The sequence below is a fragment of the Myotis brandtii genome, unplaced genomic scaffold (assembly GCF_000412655.1).
Source record: "Myotis brandtii unplaced genomic scaffold, ASM41265v1 scaffold77, whole genome shotgun sequence".
In the NCBI taxonomy this organism is placed as follows: domain Eukaryota; kingdom Metazoa; phylum Chordata; class Mammalia; order Chiroptera; family Vespertilionidae; genus Myotis; species Myotis brandtii.
Window position 1 is genome coordinate 3,258,196 of NW_005371082.1, and position 20,611 is coordinate 3,278,806.

A 20,611-nucleotide genomic window follows, 5' to 3' on the forward strand; every position below is an offset into this window, starting at 1 on the left:
CAGTATTATATGAAATGCTGAAAGGTATTCTTTAAGAAGAGGAAGAAGAAGAAAAAGGTAAAGATAAAAATTATGAACAACAAATACATATCTATCAACAAGTGAATCTAAAAATCAAGTAATCTGATGAACAGAATAAACTGGTGAATATAATAGAATCAGGAGCATAGAAAGGGAGTGGACTGACAATTCTTGGGGGGAAAAGGGTGTGGGGGGTGCGGGAAGAGACTGGACAAAAATCGTACACCTATGGATGAGGACAGTGGGGGGCGGGGTAAGGGCAGAGGGTGGAGTGGGAACTGGGTGGTGGGGAGCTATGGGGGGAGAAAAGAGGAACAACTATAATAATCTGAACAATAAAGATTTAAATAAATAAATAAATAGGGAAGCTGGTTGTTTAAAAAAAATCATATGTTTATAATAATTTCTTTGATTTATGAGAATATTTTCAATGTTGTAAAATTTAAGGAACTTTCAAGTTTCAAGGACCTCCTAATTTCTAAGAATGAATAAATCTGGACTAATTACTCATCTCTATTTAATACTTTGCCTTAAATGGAGAATTCAGTAAAGAAAATTCAGCTTGGGTAAAATTGAACTATTTGTTTTAAGCACAGATAAGGAACTTTGTGAAGGTCTAATATATATTTTTCACAGTACTTCAACGATTTCTGTGTATAATTATTGGATAAAGTTAATGTGCTCTTGAAGATAACTGGGATTCATCTGTTTGACCTCTATTTGAGCCTACCTAAACCTGAAACTTTTATGCTGTGTGCCTCTATCACAATTATAAAATAACTAGAGGCCCGTTGCACAAAAATTTGTGCACTCGGGGGGTCCCTCAGCCCAGCCTATGCCCTCCTGCAGTGTGGGACCCCTCAGAGGATGTCCACCCCAGTGGGGACCCTCACCCAATGGAGGTTTGGCCAGCCTGGATGAGGGACTGATGGCTGTTTTCAGGCTGGCCACACCCCCTTTAGGATGGGGGGGTCCCTACTGGGGTGCCTGGCCAGTCTGGGTGAGGGGCTGAGGGCTATTTCCAGGCTGGCCAAGCACCCTGGTGACGTAAGCTCCCAGCCTCTCCTTTTTTTTTTATTCTGGGATTTATTTACCTTCTATAATTGAAACTTTGTTGCCTTTAGTGGAGGCCTGCGGAAAGCTTGGCTTCCTCCATCGGGGCAACCCACTCCTGCTCTCTCCAGCTCCGTGGCCACGGCCTGCTGAAAGCAGGTATCTGGGGTTTGTTTACCTTCTATAATTGAAACTTTGTTGCTTTTGAGTGGAGCTCTGAGCCAGCGGCAGGCTGGCTTTCTCCATCACTGGAGCAAGCAAGTCTCCTGCTCACTCCAGCTCCGTGGCTGCTGGCCGTCATCTTGGTTGGGTTAATTTGCATATGGTTGCTCTGATTGGCTGGTGGGCGTGGCTTAAGGCATAGCGAAAGTACAGTCAATTTGCATATTTGTCTATTAGGTAAGATTTTATTTTACCAATTATGTTATAGTTTTTTATCTTTGACTTCATGAGTGCATGATCAAGAAAAGTGACACATAGTACTTACATTTTGCATTATATTTAAGTATTGAAGAGAAATGAGCCAATGATTTCCTGAATCCAAAAAATAAAGAACTTAAAGGTATATATTATTACAAAAGCAACTTTAAATTTATTTGAATTTGAGAACTTAAAGATATTAAATGTATTTATTTGAGAATACAAATGAAAGCCAGAATTTGGTTTGTTTGGAGCTATAACTATACAAGTGATACATTTATTTTATTTATTTATTTATTTGTTTATTTATTTATTTATTTATTTATTTTATATGTTCTAATTGATTTCAGAGAAGAAAGGAGAGGGAGAGGGAGAGAGAGGGAGAGAGAGAAACATCAATGATGAGAGAATCATGGATCGGCTGCTTCCTGCACGCCCCCTACTGGGGACCCAGCCTGCTACTCAGGCATGTGCCCTGACCAGCAATCGAACCATAATCTCCTGATTCTTGGGTCGACGCTCAATCACTGAGCCACAACACCCGGGCCAAATTATACATTTATACATACAGTATTTAAAAAGTGAATCCTATATTTTATAGAATAGTTATTTTTAATATAAAGGCATTAGTATAACCATTTTTACTCAACGGTAACTATTAATGTAATTTGATTGTATGACTATTTATCTGAGTATTTTTTTACTCTTTTGATTATTAGTATTTCTTGAAGTGAAATACATGGCTAAAACAAATATATCATTCTCAATAAGAATGGGACCGGAGTCTTTCATGGATTATGTCAAAATTTGAACCGATATAGTTTAGTAGTTTTAAAATTTAATTGAGTTTCTTTGGAATTTCAAGAAGCATAGTGAGAGCAGAAGAAAGTTCGTGCAGAGGAGTGATATAGAAGTTGGTTCAAAAATAAAATTTACCCCAAAGACAATTGAGGGATCCATATGATTTATGATAGTGAAAATGTCTCTTATTTATCTTATTTCACCCTTATTCATTTTTGTTGTGATTAAATCAGAAGTGAAGAAAAGGGCAAGATACTCATTTCTGTAGTGGAAATTTGAGACTAATACTATGAACAAGAGTATTTAATAAAAACCTCAGAAATGATTGTTTTAAGTTATTTTGAAGCATAGAGTTTTATTGTAATTTTTTCAGTGTAATACCACTAGACTTTTTTATTATATTATCTTTTTAACTGGACTGTTAGTTACTTGAAGTCAAATACTGTCATCTCTCAGGTTTAGTTATAGTTCCTTAAATAAACTATTTAAATGAACATGTCTTAAGAGTCAGCCTACTCAAAACGTCAATAATCCTAAATGATTTGGAAATTGTAATCTATTTTTTAGTATGTGTAAATGAAAAATAGTACTTCAATCAAATCTACAAACAGAAGTTAAAATCACAGGGTGACATGAAAAAAGTGACATTGGACTCAAGAATTTGCCTGAATATTTCCTTTGACATGATGTTTTTGATGGACTTGCACAAACTTGGTTACTAAAGCATGTAACAGAGCAGCAGCAGTGTTTCACATGTAATAGGTATCAATGCCATGAGACTATCTCTTCAGTCCCTCTCATATTAAATCATATCACCAGTAAATATCTGTGTAGGAACTATCACTATAGCTTCATTTTTTTTTTTTTGGTAATCTGTTATTCTGTGAAAATTGTCTATGGAATTCCAGCTCTACAACAACACAAAAAAATGTTAGCAGAAGCAAATCTATAAAAAATAAAAAAATATCCAAGTCAATAAGATTCCTAGGCTGTATCAACACAATGATTGAAAAAAGAAACAATTTAGAGAAACAATTTCAATAAATTAGTCAAAATGATTATTGGGGTATTGCATAACTGCAGTTTCAGTTAATTCTATTTCTGAACTATTTAAATGTCCTAAGTTTACACTTTCAAAACACTTAGCCAAACATTTACATACAGAAATAGATTTTTATTTCTTTTAAAACATACAGAATTTCCATCGGGAAAATTACAATATCAAATTACTTTGGAATTGTAATTAATATTAATGATATTAATTTCTTTATTAATCTTTCAAAATATTTCATATAAGGGAGTATTACTAATTTCTGACTTTTAAAATCTGAGTCACATTTATTTTAATAAATGCCTGAAATGCTTTCTTCAAAACCTTAGGGCCAGTTGTGCCTGTAATTCAGATATTTGGGGATTTAAGACAGGTAATAAGTACCTATATGTATATTTCATAGCATCTTCAGGGGGGTCTGGGATAGCTTGTTAATCAAACACAATGATTTGTTTCCAGTAATACATAGAGATATTCACACTAAGTGGGATAAAGATTTTAATAGCATCACATTAGGTGAAATTTTGCTGATAATTGGGTTTGCAATAACAAAAAAGCTTTTTTCAGAGCTTTTTTGGGTTTTGGAATATAAAATATCATAGATATAAATCTAAAATAATTTCCCCTCCAGGTTTAAAAATCTATAGATGTATGTGTATGTGTGCATTTGTATGTGTTTTCTCTCTCTAACACACATACACACCCACACTCATGCCTTGGAATGAGTCAATAGTTTTATTGGAAGACAGCAAAGCTCATATTATTATACATTGTCTATGATTGATTTGACCTTACAATAGCAGGGTTGAATAGCTATGACAGAGACTATGGCCATCCAAAGCTAAAATATTTTATTTGTCTGTGACGTTACAGAAAATGTTTGCTGACTCGCGATATATGATATATCCAGAGACTTCAGTATTGTGCCTATTCTAAAGACAGTAAAATTTCCATAACTTAGTTTTTAGTGAAATAAAGTAAATCAATGAATGAATGAATTTACTGTCTTTATAGGATTTTTAGGGAATATTTTCAGTTAAAATTTAGAATCTAAATATAAAAATAAACTATAATGGTTTAATTATGCTTAAAAAGGCTTTTCTTAGTAACTGAACTTAACGTTATTTTAGATATTTTAGTTGCTTTAAGGTAATATTGCTACTGTTTGCATTTATAATGCATTTTTAAATTAAAGTAAAATCTCTAAAAGAACATAAGACCAATCTTAAATTGTTGAGTCGAAAGAGTAGTTAGTTATACTACATATCTATAAATTTTAGCAATAATAAAAATTTTAGCCTTGCTATTTTAAATGATGTTTAATATTGTGTGTGTTTTTTTTTGGGGGGGGGTGCGGGACTGGTTTTTGGTTTTAAATTAGAAAGCCAAATTAATTACTTGGTTTGCTAATTTTAAGTTTTAAGTTCAGATGTCTTAAAAAATTATACTGAAACTAAGTTTTTATAGACAGGAGCATATCACAATGATGAAATAGGAAAATAAATTGCATGTTCCAGATTTGAAAAGTAAAAGAATAGTAAAAAAACAAGAAATTGTTAGTATGCTTATAGAGATATGTAAATATTGCAGAAGTCTTAAAAGATATACATTTATAGTTTTGCATTGTATCTTAGAATGCTTCATGACACAATGTGAAAAATACATAGAACAGAGAATTTCAAACCAATTATCAGCTATACTTCACTGAGACTAAAGCAAATGAAGCATAGTGAGCATGCAAAATTCCTTTCAATGTCTATGGTTTTTTTTCAATATTTATTACTAAAATGAAACTATTTCAGTGCCATTAGTCTCCACTAATTTGGAGATTTAAAAAATTAAATCATTAGGAATTTATTTAAAAACTTAATAGTCCAGGAAAGACTTGATTTTTAAAATTCAAATAATCAGACTTGTCACGTCTATTTGATGGAAAATAAAGTAATGTATTTTACTATGAGGAGAAATAGAAAAACTAGATCTTAAAACTGTACTGATACAAGTATTTTTAATATACATACCAGTGAGACTAATAAAAATGTCACAATTGTATTTTTTTCAATACCGTGTTATCTATGTGACTTATTTTTATCTGGTTTGTCAGAGATACCGAAAGAATAAATCGGTGATTCCCAAAGTGGGCGCTACCTCCCCCTGGTGGGCGCTGCAGCGATCCAGGGGGGCGGTGATGGCCACAGGTGCATTTGTTTTAACTTTTTTTGTATTACCTTTCTATTCTGAGTTCAATAAATAGTTTCATAATTTCAAACTTCAATGTTTCTAATTTACACCTTTCTTTACTATATTTTACAAAAAAGGTAGAAACATTAATACATATATCTTTCTGTTTAATTGCTATTAAAATTTTTAAAAAATTAATTTCCAGGGGGCGCTGAGTAATATTTTTTTTGGAAAGGGGGCGGTAGGCCAAATAAGTTTGGGAACCACTGGAATAAATCATCATATGTAAGAAGAAGGCGGCCAGCAGGACAGCAGTGAGGAAGAGAGTGTGAGTGAGTGGGAGCGAAAGGGGAGTGTGTGGATGTGGTGTGTGTGTGGATGTGGTGTGTGTGTGTGTGTGTGTGTGTGTGTGTGTGTGACAGTTAGATCATTCAGGACTTTCAGGGGCTGATGGACTGGGCTCTCTTAGACAGGGAGCCCCTGCTACCACTGCAAGCATTTGTGAGGAGGCCAGCGCTGCCACAGAAAACACACCATCTTGAATGGATTTAAAAACCAAGTTACATCTACACAATGGAATATTACGCTGCTGTAAAAAAAAGAAGGAATTCCTACCATTTGCAACAGCATGGGTGGAACTTGAGAGCATTGTGCTAAGTGAAATAAGCCAGTCAGAGAAAGATAAATATCACATGATCTCACTCATTTGTGGAATATAATGAACAACATAAAGTGATGAACAAAAATAGACTCAGAGACAGAGAAGCATTGAATAGACCAGTGATGGCAAAACCCTAACTTAACTCTGGTGCCGTGTCACATATAGAAATTTCTTGATCTTTGCAACCATAGTAAAACAAAGATTTGTATTTCTGATATTTATTTTATATATTTAAATGCCATTTAACAAAGAAATATCAACCAAAAAAATGAGTTCTCGTGTCATAGGTTTGCCATTACTGGAATAGACAATTAAACTTCAGAGGGAAGGCAGAGGAGGGGGTTGGGGGTAAGAGATTAGGCAAAGGACTTGTATATATGCATATAAGCATAACCAATAGACACAGTCAGTAGCGGGGTGAGGGCATGTGCTGGGGGCTGGGGTGGCCAGGGAGAGGTCAATGGAGGGAAAAGGAAACATGTAATACTTGAAAGAATTTTTTAAAAGAATAAATCATAATCTCAAAATTAAGTTTTTTTGCCTATCTATATTTCTGATTTTGATCAGATTTAAACTCAGCACTTTCTTTCTGCCAACCTGCTCCTTCATTTGTTTCCTTATCTCAGTTACAGGTATCATCACTCACACTTCGATTGCTCCTTTACTCTACTACCCTTTAACCTCATATTCTGTCAAAAATATTTTATTGTCTCAAGGTAAAATGTGTTTCAAATCTGCATTGCCACTACCTTCATCTCAGGCCTTCATTATCTTAATTTGACTTTGCAGTTCATGTTTCTTCCTATACCACTGAGAGAAAGAGATCTTTCCAAATTTGACTAGATTCTATCTACCCTTGTTTGAAATCTTCACTGGTTTTCTGTTGCCAATAGGAAAAAATATGCCAATTATGGCTCTGCTTCTGTCTAGCTTTCTGTCTTCATTTAAGCTCACCCTCTTTCACATCTGCACTCCCTAACATAACATTCCAACTTGATTTTACTAGCTATTTCATGTTTCTTTATACCTCTAACATTTTTCTTTCACCTCAGTTGACTTTCCCTTCTTTCCTTCTTTTATTCAGATAAGCTCAGGATCATCCAATTCAAATGTCACATTCCTTATAAATTCTCCAGAGTTGCTCTTGGCTCTTCCTGTTCTTCTAACACTTTGTACTCTCTCTGTACCTCCTAGGATTGTATATAGTGATTTTGTTCATATAATCTGGCCCACTTTCCTTACTTCTTTTTATACTTAGTACTTGGCATGGTTTCTATCCCAATAGACATGTTCAATAAATGATTTTTGAATCACTTGGGCTCTTCCTCAAAAAAAAAAATACTTATTTTCCTCAAAAAGCTTATATTTTTAATTTATCAACTATAGTATTACTCTTTGAATGATGTTTTCTAGATTTATTCATTTAATTGGTTCTTATTGAGAATGCACTCAGAGCACCACCCTAGTCATGGATGTCTACTGGTCTCCTCCTTGGAAGAGGGCCCTTGCTGAAAGATAACTCTGATGCTACTTAAAAGATGAATTCCACCTACGAATATGATTCCTTGCTGTTGCTGTAATGCTTAAAACCTTTCACCTCCCACCTTGAGGAACACCCTGCTAGAGATGGACTTTCTCTACACCATTTTAAAGCTCTTTTATTGATCCTCTACTTCTACAGGTACATAAAGTCAACCTACACATTGACTGAAAAGAGTCTGACAACTTTGTATTAAAAGATGGTCACTGTACCTTTCAATGTTCTTTGTATCAAAGAAAGATAGCTGTGTTCCAAGGTCAAAGTTTAACTTTACACTCATTTTACAACTTAAGTGTTTGTTTTTTTGTTTGTTTGTTTTAATGGTGAGAGAGTGTAGTTCTGAAAGTTAAAGTGACTTCTTAACCCTAGTAAGGGTGAGCCCAAAAGAACTGCCAGTGTTTTGGATAACCATTTACTCAGCTCCGCCCATTTTTTGTTTGTTGCCTGGATCTGCACCACCTCAAATTTGTCTACCTAACTAATCATCTCAAGTACTTGTATGTTAGCCACTCAGTTAGCCAACCTTGTCTTTCAACAAAGTAGTTCATAATATACTCAAAAGCTCATACTACCCAGTTTGTCTTACTATATATGAAATATCTCCAATATATATAGGCCTTTTTCTCTTACATGTTTATTATCTACACTCCAGGTATTCACTTTATACTGGTAACCTGGTACAGTATACAGTATTGAATTAGTAGTTCTAGTCAGAATATTTATGCTGGTGAATGTATATTTGCTGAAGAAAATGTTCTATTAATTGGCCAATACTTCTAGATTCTGCTGTAGAGGCACACATGTACAACTCCTTTGGGGACACTTTTTAATTGAAGGCAGGAAAAGTCATCATGGAATAGTAATGCCAAAACTGAGCCATAAGATCATTTCCCCATTTTATAACTTGCTCTAAAATCTTCCTTTTAACTTTCAAAAAACGTTTATAATTTTATTTCTTTCAATCTTTATCTATCTTTGAATTGTAGGCTAGCCCTCCAGTCCCACTTTCAAATACCCCCTAAACTCTAAGTCATCCATCTCCCAAGGAATAAAGCCTTTCAAAAAAATATTTTTTTTGCTCTCTGCTCCTTCTGTACTTCTTGCTTATGGTTGTGCTTGTTGTCCCCATGTCTGACCAATATATGCTATTTTTTCCAAGAAAACTGTCAAAATCATCCAAGTTGAAATTAAGCAGTATGACCTTTCTTAGTCACACATTTCCATCCTATTAATGTCAACTAATTTATGTAACTCTACAGCAAACATGATAAGAGCTCCCAAGTTAGATGACTTGAATTCAAGTTCCAGTTCCACCACTTACTGAGTGAAACACCTTGGGCTAGTAACTGAGTCTTTTCATTTTTTATCTATCACATGAGTTAACAATAATTAATTCAGAGTTGTTAAGACAATCGAATGAGATAGTGTATATGGAAGTGATTGTAAATAATAACGCTCAATGTAAATGTTGGGTAATCTAGAAATTGGATTAATGTATGGAACATGTGGAAGGTGTATCAGGGGTCCTCAAACTACGGCCCACGGGCCACATGCAAATACAAATATTGTATTTGTTCCTGTTTTGTTTTTTTACTTCAAAATAAGGTATGTGCAGTGTGCATAGGAATTTGTTCATAGTTTTTTTTTTAACTATAGTCTGGCCCTCCAACGGTCTGAGGGACAGTGAACTGGCCCCCTGTTTAAAAAGTTTGAGGACCCCTGGTAGATGATGTCTTGTTCATTATTGTAAATTCCTGAGTGCAAACACTATACTTTGCATATATGAGGAAATATCAAAGAAGTGAATTTGATTATGAAATCCTTGCCAAAGCCAAAAAAGGAAAAACTCAACCTGTTTAAGACACACACTTATAAGATATATGCTTTATCCATTTATAGCCAGCGTTATTTTTAGCATCATTAGGAAATTTGGCTATTTGAGCTTATGACTAAAGTTATACAAAACCATTTTTATAATTACATCTTAAATTTTTAAATATGAGTGTGTTTTTTTTATTTAGAAAGTATACAAGGACAGAGTTATCAGACTGCTTTATTTTCAATATCACTAAAAAAATATTGGCGTTTACCTGTTTTTTTTTTTTAATAATATTTTTGTTAACACTTAGAAATAGTTGCAACCAAAGTGATTATATAATTTTTGAAGGTTGGTAAGTCTTCCAAAATTGCCTCTACTGTGTTCTCATTGTCAAGGTTAGTGTTTTGTTTTTCTTTTGAAGAGAATCCATTAATTAATATTGTTTAAAACTAATTAGACAACATATTAGTTTAGTAAAGGTGTGAGTGTCTGTGGAGTTGAAATCACAGTGGCCTTTTTCAAAATACTGAGAGTACTGTTTATAATCTGCAATTTTTCTATCCATTTGTTATAATTTTCTTGGAACAAAGTATTGATTGAGCATTTGTTTATATTTTTCTTATGATAGTACTTGTAAAAATTATGAATGTTTTTGTTAAGTGGAGATTTTATTTTGATTGTTCATTTAAAACATTAGTCTGTGAAAAATGAATGTAACTGCATGTTTTTCCTAATTTTTACTTCAAGTTGTTATGTATTTAAAAACTCTTAATGCACATAACATATATGGTGAATGATTCTTTGTATAGCCACTTCAAATAGCCTTGTAGTCTAATCATTCTTTATATAGCCTTAAGTTTAAATCTAAATTCATATGCAGTACATATCTTAATTATGATCCTCTTGCTATGCATAGTCCTTTGGCCTTTTACTTAGTTTTTCTGTGTCAGAATTTCAAATAGTTGAGTAGCCAACAGGTAATAAATGTCCCATTTAGCTTCTTTCTGCTCTAGCTCCTGAGCATGAGAATTGCTGATCAGTTATGCCAATTGTCTCTTAAATGAGCTTCTCACATCTGCCTCTTATTTCATTAGTTAACTGTCTGCCCAAAGATCTGATAAGATGGAATACTAGCACCTTTTTACAGCTTGTTCTATCTGTACAATAAGGGTAGGGTCATCAGCAGAGTGGACACAAAATGGTATTTATCACACCCTACAACAAATATACATGCTAGTGTCTAGAAAGCAGTTGAAACTGTTTATTGAAATCACCTTAAGACAGTGATGGCAAACCTATGACACGCGTGTCAGAGGTGACACGCAAACTCATTTTTTTGGTTGATTTTTCTTTGTTAAATGGCATTTAAATATATAAAATAAATATCAGAAATATAAATCTTTGTTTTACTATGGTTGCAAAGATCAAAAAATTTCTATATGTGACACGGCACCGGAGTTAAGTTAGGGTTTTTCAAAATGCTGACACGCCGAGCTCAAAAGGTTCGCCATCACTGCCTTAAGAAGACAAAAATTACTGGTTTTGCTTCAAGTCTCCATTTAGCCACCACTAATGTAAGACGATGGCATTTCTTACTGTAAAAAGCTTTTAATGATTACATTTGTCCTCATATAAAAAGAAAAATAAACTAACAAGTTAATTTAAAAAAAACAGTGACAAACTTGTAAAAATATACTGTAAGTTAGCAATTCGTATCATCATTATTAGTATACTTTCAACCAGAGGTTATTACTTCTTGGTTAATCTTCCTGTATGTTGACACTTTTAAAAAGTACCAATCGTGATCTGCTTTGTTACATGTTATACAGCAGTTATCATTATTATTGGAAAAAGTATGGATGATTAGTTAATGTTTATAGGAATAATATTTTCTTGCCTATGGAATGAGAATAAAAATAGTATATAACAGAGTTTAAATGAAAATTAAATGAGACCATGCACCTAAGGCACTTAACACATAGTGCCCATCACATAGTAAGTGATCAATGAATAGTAGCCATTATTTCGTAAATATTTAATCCCCCCTCCCCCATATCTGTTCAGAGACTTTGGAAGCAGAACACTGGAAGATTTTATAAGTGTTGTTTAATATGTTAATTGTGTAAAATTCCATTTCCAATATATTTAAAATCATTTTACAACTGACAACCATTGCAGAATTACCTATTTGCAAATTATTTTAATTTTTCCTTTTGGAAGAAAATTTAGGTAGATCTTCAATGATTATTGTTCTGTGCTTCAAGAAAGAATCACATAACAAATGTCATTGTAATGAAAAAAGGTCTAACTACCTCATCAATTTTGATAACTATTCCCACCTTATTTAAATATAAGAAATGCCTTGACCAAATAAATAACCCAAACATGAAGTCAATTTTTAGTATTTTTTACATCGTGAATACCTGAATATTTAAAAATTAATGCTATAAAATATGTCAATGGTAAAGGCGAGATAAGTGGTGAAGGAAGGAAACTTGAATTGGGGGGTAAACACACAATACAATATAAAAATGATGTATTATAGAATTGTATACCTGAAACCTAAGTAATTTTATTAACCAATGTCACCCTAATAAATTCAATAAAGTATATGTTAGTTAATTTGTCCATTTATGTTATTTTAGGAGTTCTAAAGTTTAAACTATATCATGAATTAACTTGGAATGATAATATGTCTACCATTGTAATTTCATTTTTTTTAAACCCTTCTTTATTATAGGCCTTGTTTGTATGAAGTCCAGTACTTCTGTGGTTGAGCTTGTTATGCTGCTTTGTTCTCAGGTACGAAATCTCATTCACTTGATTTTTTTTGTATGTCTCTAACAATAGAATGATTATGCATATATATGTATATGTTTATATATTTTAAACTTTCATCTATCATCTCATAGATGAAAAAAGTAATTTATATTGAGATATACTTATATGTAGATGATCTTACCATGTAAATATTGATTTAGTCTCCCTCCCCCTTCTTCTACTCTCTGTAGCTTTCTTATTCTTTCCCACCCTTCCTATCCTGCTATTGTTACCTATCTTTTTATCTCCATATATATATATACAAAATTTGTTATTTATCTTTTTATATCCCACTTTTAAAGATGATACAATAAAATTTATCATTTTAATTTTTATTATTAATTACATCATTTCTTCTCTGTTAGATTCAAGATAATGAAAATTAAGTTGTTGTTTTTTTTTTATGCAATAGCCAAAGTATAAATACAGCTCATCAGTGGGTTGTCTTTGATGTGATACCTTTCTCTTTTCTTTTTTTAAGTGAAATTTGTATATTTCAGTGTAAATTCTACAAATCTACTTGTCCTTTTCTTTAGTAATCAAAATTAAAAATAGAATAGTAATTGTTGGATATTTTTTCTTCCTATCAATTATAATAAAATTAAGCATATATATATTACATTTTTCTGATGACTAAATTGGGTACCTAATGGTCTTTCTTCTCACCAGCTCTTTCAAGTATGTTTGTGATTCTGATTTTTATTTAAGTATACATATTTTGTAATATGAGAATAAGAAAAGAGGTTATTTATGTTTTGTAATAAGTATTATTACATTTATTCCTAGTTTCCTCAACAAAAGTAAAGTACAATTAAACAGTTTCTAGTTACTGACCAGAGGTTTGCCTAAAAGCTGACTCCCAAATAAAAAAACAATATGGCTTCAGTAGATCCTGTAAAACATCAGCAAAAATAAACCAAAAACTTACCGATTGATTTCCAGTCTTCAGGTTTACTTTCTTCAAGAATATGTTCATAGGGAAATCATTAGGTCCATTTCCCCCTTTTCAGCCAGCAATAATTTTAAAAAGACATTAAAGAAAACAGCATCCCCAGCAGTAGTTCATCTTCAAGGCATTTGAAAATTGTTACCTAATACCCGAGTCCTGAGTTCGAGAGACATTCTGAGAGATCTATCTGGACCTTTTAGGATCTTAATGATGCACATTAAAAAAAAAATGCTTTTATGAAAAAATAGCTTTAAATTCCTTTTTCCTTAGCTCTGGTTTTCACTGCAGTTGAGAGAAATAAGGAGGAGTGTAGCATTAGGGTCTAGTGTCTTTGATGGCCTCATCATCTAATCATAGGTTTAACATTACTCATTTGCTGGCTCCAGGAATTCCTGCCATTAAAGGCCCTAGAGATGAAACTTTGCCTCAGATATTGATTGAAAGGAAGAGTGAGAAATTCAAGCTCTCTATGCTGTGCACTTTCTTTCCGTGTTTCAGCAAAGCAATTATAAGCATGTCTCTCAGTTTGATTTTTAAGGTGATTTTAAAAATAATTCAAAGTGCATTTAAATATTTCAAGTGGTTAATTGATTAAATACACCTCATGGAAGTGACTTAGAAATGTATGTTTGTTTTTTAAAAAAGCTCCAACTGTATTATTTTCTCTTAAGCTCAAATGTTGCTTTTCACAAAATATTTTTAAAGAAGCAGATGAGTAATTTCTCTTTTTACAATTCAGGTGGGAGAAGTTTATATTCTACTTCAAAATTATAAAACCACCAACCATCGTTGTAGGTCATTAATTGTTCCATGGATGTATATAAAACCTTGGTTTTAAGGACACAAGAAAATGGATGCCTTAAAAGTTTCTAAAAATAATCTATCATTGTTCTTTACTAGTCAAATGCAACATGATTTATATTCTAGTTTCACCCATTAGCAGGGCATCCCATAGCAGTAGCAGACTTCTGATGAAGAGAAATAAATATAGTTAATGCTGCTGTGGGAGATTGCTTGGCATAGCACTCTCCAAAGCTGGGTTCTCTTCTACAGGCCTTAATGCATCTCTTGAACAATGGAGCTGATCCCTGTAGAATTAGCACAGTTCTGTAGGCTGTGTTTGCGGCAAGGCAGAAGGCAATCCTAAGAAATCTTTTAAGCTGCAGAGTTCTGAGTTGTACTTACATTTTATTTTACAATCGCCTCTTTTAAGTATTGATATTTCCATGTTATTATGATGAGCAGTTATTACTACTAATAAAATATTTAAAAATATGAATGAATAATATCCTATATAATAAAGAGCTAATATGCTAATTAGACCAAACAGCAGAACGACCGTCTGGACATCCTTCCGGCCAACTGTCCGGACGACCTTCCAGATGAAGCCGGGGCTGCGAGGCCAGCCAAGGCAGCCGGGGCTGTGAGGGCCAAGGCCCTTGCATGAATTTCATGCATTGGGCCTCTAGTATAAAATAAAATCTTGCCATTTGCTTCAACATGAATGGATCTTGAGAGTACAGCTAAGATGTTATCCACACTGTGATTTAATTCTTGGTTAAAATCAACTTTTAATGCTAATGGAATATTCCAGTATATTTATTTGCTTAAAATGTGCTTTACTTTTTTCCAAATTTATAAACCACTGAAGAATAAAATTTTGTTGAGAATGGGTAGCTAAGGGTTGAAAAAGGAAAGGAAAATGGAACATTTCTTGCAGCCCTTTTCTTTTATTTGCTACAACACATTAAATGCTTTTATTTTTTGTGCTTTCCATTTGGGAAATTTCATGTTAACTACTCTGATAATTAAGGATATTAGTGTTCTTTCCTTCTTATCTGAGCTCCTGATTAAACTTACTATTACCAGTGGTTTGTGTGCAAAATATGGTCTGAATTTACATGAGATCACATTACAAGTGTCTGAAGGTACTTGTCAAGAATAATTCAGTTCATGTGGATAGCCTTTTCAGCTCCAAAGGACATGCCATCCAGTCTACCCCCACCCCCACCAGTGGAATTTTTGGTCTCTGTAGAAAACATATTTTATATTTTAAGAAGCTGTTAGCATTGCATTTATTTTTCCAGAAATACCCAAAACATTTTTTACTGTGTTTTAGATACTTTGCTTTTCCATGTAATATTTATGACACAAAAATAAATATTAATAATTGACTATTCTTACTCTCTTTTAATTTATATTAAAGTTGTACTTAGCATCTTTGGAAAAAATGATTTTCTGTCATTTGTAAAATAAAAAAATCAAGATAGATATTATTTTGGAAAAAAACAGTGTTTAATAATTTAAATATGATGTTTTCTACAGTATATCACTGGTCTAATGCTGTCTTCTCTAAACTTGTTTTAAGTTTTTAAAATCAGGGTTATCCTATATGTGCACCTTATTTTACATTGTGTTCTGATTGTGTTGTATTCTTTGATGAATAGCAGATTTAGTTTTCAAGTAAACTTTTCTAGGTACTGTAATAGTTTCTAATTATTTCCAGACTTTTTTTAGGAAGTCTCCATCAGAGGTACTCCAAGAAAAATGGAGTGATGTTATCCCATAGGATTTCTTTAAGTTTTCATAAGTAAAGCTTAGCAGATGTCATCAGCATTTTTCTATGCCTTATCTGTCAATAGAAAATGTTTTATAAGTTGAGAAACTTTTATGTAAAAAATAATGTCTCTCAGTATTTAAGTACTTGCTGACTTGAAGCACTGATTAAGCAAATGTAGGCTTAATAAATTATTTTTAGTCTCATTAAAAACCCAAACATGGATAAGTGACATAAAGCAGAAGTCAGCCTTGCAAGTCTCCCTAGGATCTGTGTATGAAGTTATTAACATGAATTATTTTGTGGTTTTGTTTGCCTTTCTTCTTTTCTAAATACTTTATATACTTAAAAAAGGATTTTAGTGACTTCACTGATGTGATCAAGGCCTTAACCCAGCACTTAAAAATGAACCACAACTGAAGAGCAATCTTCCTTTTTCAAATGATTTGGCCTTTGAACATTTAAATTTTTCATTTTTCTTCAATATGATACAGTTTAGTCAGATCGTATGAAGCAGAAAACCATACTTTTCATCTAATTATAATAAATCTAACATTGAAGTACAAAGACACAGATAAGATGAATATGATGGTCTATTAAGGACTATTCACTCATGAGTACTCAGCATTGAAAAGATTTTCGGGGTGTATAATAAGAAGATTATGAGTGTAAGAAAACTAGGGATGGACTAGATTATTTTTTAAAGCATCTTTGGAAGTAAATCCTATTTATCATGAAGAAGTTATATCATGTTTAGTTATGTAATTTTGTGACTTTTTTAGCATTATGATGGTTACTAAAGATTTATTAATATATTTTTCTATTTCTTAATGAGTCTAGTGCTCATCTACAAAGTTGCCCATTATGTAGCTCAATTTGAAATCAATAAAGAAAAAAACTATGGCATGGTATTTTAAATTGAATGTAATTAAATTCTACCTATGTATGGTTTCAAACGTTGATCCTATAAACCAAGAATAAGATTTTGTGGAAGGTTTTACTGAGATAGTCTAAAGACAGACCCCTTAAAGCTAATAGGCATTCTATCAACATTAGTAGGGAAGGAGGTTCAGTCTTAGGAAACAGTCTGAACAAAGGTCTGGAGATAAGTGAACCTATTATGTGCTCAGACCTGTGACCAGAATCATTTGAGGCACATCCGAAATTAAGTAACCAGATTATATTTATTTAGGCTTGTTTGGTTAGGTGGGGAATTACCCATTTCCAGGCTATGCATGAAACAATACTTTCCTTGAGGGTATCTATACTAATAATAGGGTAATATGCTAATTAGACCGGACGTCTTCCAGACGTCCTCCCAGACAAAGCCACGGTGGTGGGGCCGAGGCAGAGGCAGTTAGAGGCAATCAGGCAGGCAGGCAGAGTGGTTAGGGGCGACCAGGCCAGCAGGGGAGCAGTTAGGGGCATCAGGCAGGCAGGCAGAGGCGGTTAGAGGTGATCAGGCAAGCAAGCAGGTGAGCGGTTAGGAGCCAGCGGTCCTGGATTGTGAGAGGGATGTCTGATTGCCATTTTAGGGGTCCCAGATTGGAGAGAGTGCAGGCCGGGCTGAGGGACCCCACCCCCATCCCATGCACAAATTTTGTGCACCAAGCCTCTAGTTTTTAGTATAAAATATTGTAGTGTATTAGTAGGACAGAATTGAAGTTGATAAGAAATTTCTAACTTGTGAATAGTATTGAGTGTTTTGCGGTTTTTGCCTTCACAGGCATGCCTCTATTTTTAGAAAGAATGAAGATAAGGTTTCATTCCTGAATATCTAACAAGTTCCTGCCTTTTTCTCTGGAAGATGCCTGACTCCAACTCTCATCTGTGGTATAATATCATATCAAAGTTAAAGGAACAAAATGGGCATTTAAAATTTAGGAGTTGCAATGATTGTATCATCTCTATTGCCATAAAGTTTGTAACATCCCTAAGTATAAATAAAAGTTAAGCTGGAGATTGAAAATGTGGTGATGAATAAATATCATTTTCAACTTGGGTCATAATAATGATTTTAAATTATTAGACAATATTCAAGAAAATATAGACATTTTGGAGGGGAAAAAAGAGGTTATAAGTATTAAATAATCAGAAAAATTCTATTTATTGTATGTCGGGGAGAATGCCTACTGAACAAATCTAATAGGAGGGTAGACTCAGCTATTTATTAGCTATAGCATCCCTCTATGAAAATTTAATCAAAGATGTAAAAAGCATAAAATTCAAATTACTTTTTATCATTTACATGAGGTCTTCTATTGTTGATTTCTTTTACTTCAACTGGAGAAGTTAGGAGGCATAATAAATTTTGAGTCAGTCACTTTTATGTTATAAAATATTTTTCTAAGCAAACTATAATGTATGTGATCTAAAACTTTCATTCTCGTATATTAATTAGTTCATATTCAACCCAAAGTATAAACAGAGAAGGAAAATGATGGATGAACAGTAGTTCTGAGTTCATCTGTGTGACAAGGGTTAAATATAAAAATGAGAAATGACAGTCCTATTCTAATGTCTGAATTCTTATAATTCTACTAAAATCGGGACAAAAAGAAATCAGTAACCTTGGCCACTTTTAGGTTAATCCTAAAAGAGTGCTACAGTTTCTGTGGTAAAGGAGGAATGTAGCATATTCTAAATGTTTAGATTTCGCTGCCTCACTGACAGACCACCTCCCTGACCTAAAAGACCTTTCTATACTTTGCCACAATATCCTCCCTTTTCCTTCTTCCTAGTTATTTTGTTTTGTTTCCCCTCAATTTTATTTTTCCACGTTTATATTATGTAAATTCTTTGGTTACATTATAACAACTTTGAAAAATAGTGTAAACAATGTTCATATGGGGTGTCCCAAATGTATACATACATTTTGAATAATTTTAAAGGCAGTGTTTATTTATTTTTCAAAAATATATTTTTATTGATTTTATTGATTTCAGAGAGGAAGGGAGAGAGAGATAGAAACATCAATGATGAGAGAGAATCATTGATTGGCTGCCTCCTACATGCCCCACACTGGGAATCAAGCCCACAACCTAGGCATGTGCCCTGACCTGGAATCGAACCTTGACCTCCTGGTTCATAGGTCTATGCTCAAACACTGAGCCACGCTGGCCTGGCATAAAGGCAATATTTATTAAAATACATTTCATTTTCAAAATTGAGCTTTCAGCTGTTACAGTGTGTATAAATTTTTGGGGACACCCTGTATATTTCACAGTCCTACAACTATTATATATATTAGTAGGACAAGGGAATGTATATTCTCTTGTTTTTTTTTGATATTTTTTTCTTTGTCCTATGTATATTTAAACATACTTTATTTTTACTAGCTATCATATAATGAGTAACTTTGGTGTCCTCCTTTTCTTTTTTTTTAAATTTCTTTATTGGTTAAGGTATTACAAATGTATCCTCATCCCCCCATTAACCCCCAACCTTCCCCCCCACACACACACTCATGCTCTCATCCCCCTGTTGTCTGTGTCCATTGGTTTGGCTTATATGCACGCATACAAGTCTTTTGGTTGATCTCTTCCCCTTACCCCCACCCTCCCCTACTTTCCCTCTGGGGATTGATAGTCTGATCGCTGTTTCTCTGTCTTTGGATCTGTCCCTATTCATCAGTCTATGTTGTTTTCTATATTCCACAAATGAGTGAGATCATGTGGTATTTATCTTTCTCTGACTGGCTTATTTCACTTAGCATAATGCTCTCCAGTTCCATCCATGCTGTTGCAAATGGCAAGAATTCCTTCTTTTTTACCGTAGCGTAGTATTCCATTGTGTAGATGTACCACAGTTTTCTAATCCACTCATCTGCTGATGGGCACTTAGGCTGTTTCCAGATCTTACCTATGGTGAATTGTGCTGCTATGAGCATAGGGGTGCATATATCTTTTCTGATTGGTGTTTCTGGCTTCTTGGGATATATTCCTAGAAGTGGGATCACTGGGTCAAATGGGAGGTCCATTTTTAATTTTTTGAGGAAACTCCATACTGTTCTCTACAGTGGCTGCACCAGTCTGCATTTCCACCAGCAGTGCATGAGGGTTCCTTTTGCTCCGCATCCTCGCCAGTACTTGTCGTTTGTTGATTTGTTGATGATAGCCATTCTGACAGGTGTGAGATGGTACCTCATTGTGGTTTTGATTTGCATCTCTCAGATAATTAGTTACTTTGAGCATGTTTTCATATGTCAAGTAATTTGGAATTTATAGAGGAAAGGAGGTTGGACCAGAAGATATATATGAAGAACCTAAAATTGCCCTTTCCTCCATCATTTTACCCTAAAACCTCCAAAGTAAGCACAGCCCTTGATTTTGGTCCAGTAAAAATGATTTTGGACTTCTGGCCTCCAGAACTGTGAGAGAATACATTTCTATTGTTTAAGCCACCAGTTTGTGATCATTTGTTTCAGCAGCCACAGGAATCTAACACACTGGTCATGACTGTGGACTCTTCTCATAGGCCCCCACTAGTCTAATCTAAAAGGGAAAGAGAAAGTGAAGGGAAAGGGAGAAGAATGAAGATGCAGAAGGCAAGCAAGGGATAAAAGAAGACTGAAGAAGAGGAGGAAGGGAAAAGTGTAGGTCACATGCTAACCATATTGGGGAGAAGTACACATAGCCTTTAAATTTGACTTCTATCTACAGCAGGGATGGGGAACCTTTTTTCTGCCAAGCACCATTAGAATATTTATAACATCATTCGAGGGCCATACAAAATTATC

The 20,611-nt window shown here is 33.8% G+C and overlaps 1 protein-coding gene across 4 annotated transcripts in view; it reads left to right on the forward strand.

The window, feature by feature from the left end:
* NBEA (neurobeachin) overlaps positions 1-20,611 on the forward strand; it is a 776,030-nt gene that overhangs the window by 246,180 nt on the left and 509,239 nt on the right. For all 4 annotated transcript variants that reach the window (XM_005883142.2, XM_014530733.1, XM_014530734.1 and 1 more), the window contains one exon: positions 12,288-12,349. In XM_005883142.2, the coding sequence (XP_005883204.1) occupies positions 12,288-12,349 (62 nt within the window). The remainder of the gene's footprint in view (positions 1-12,287; positions 12,350-20,611) is intronic.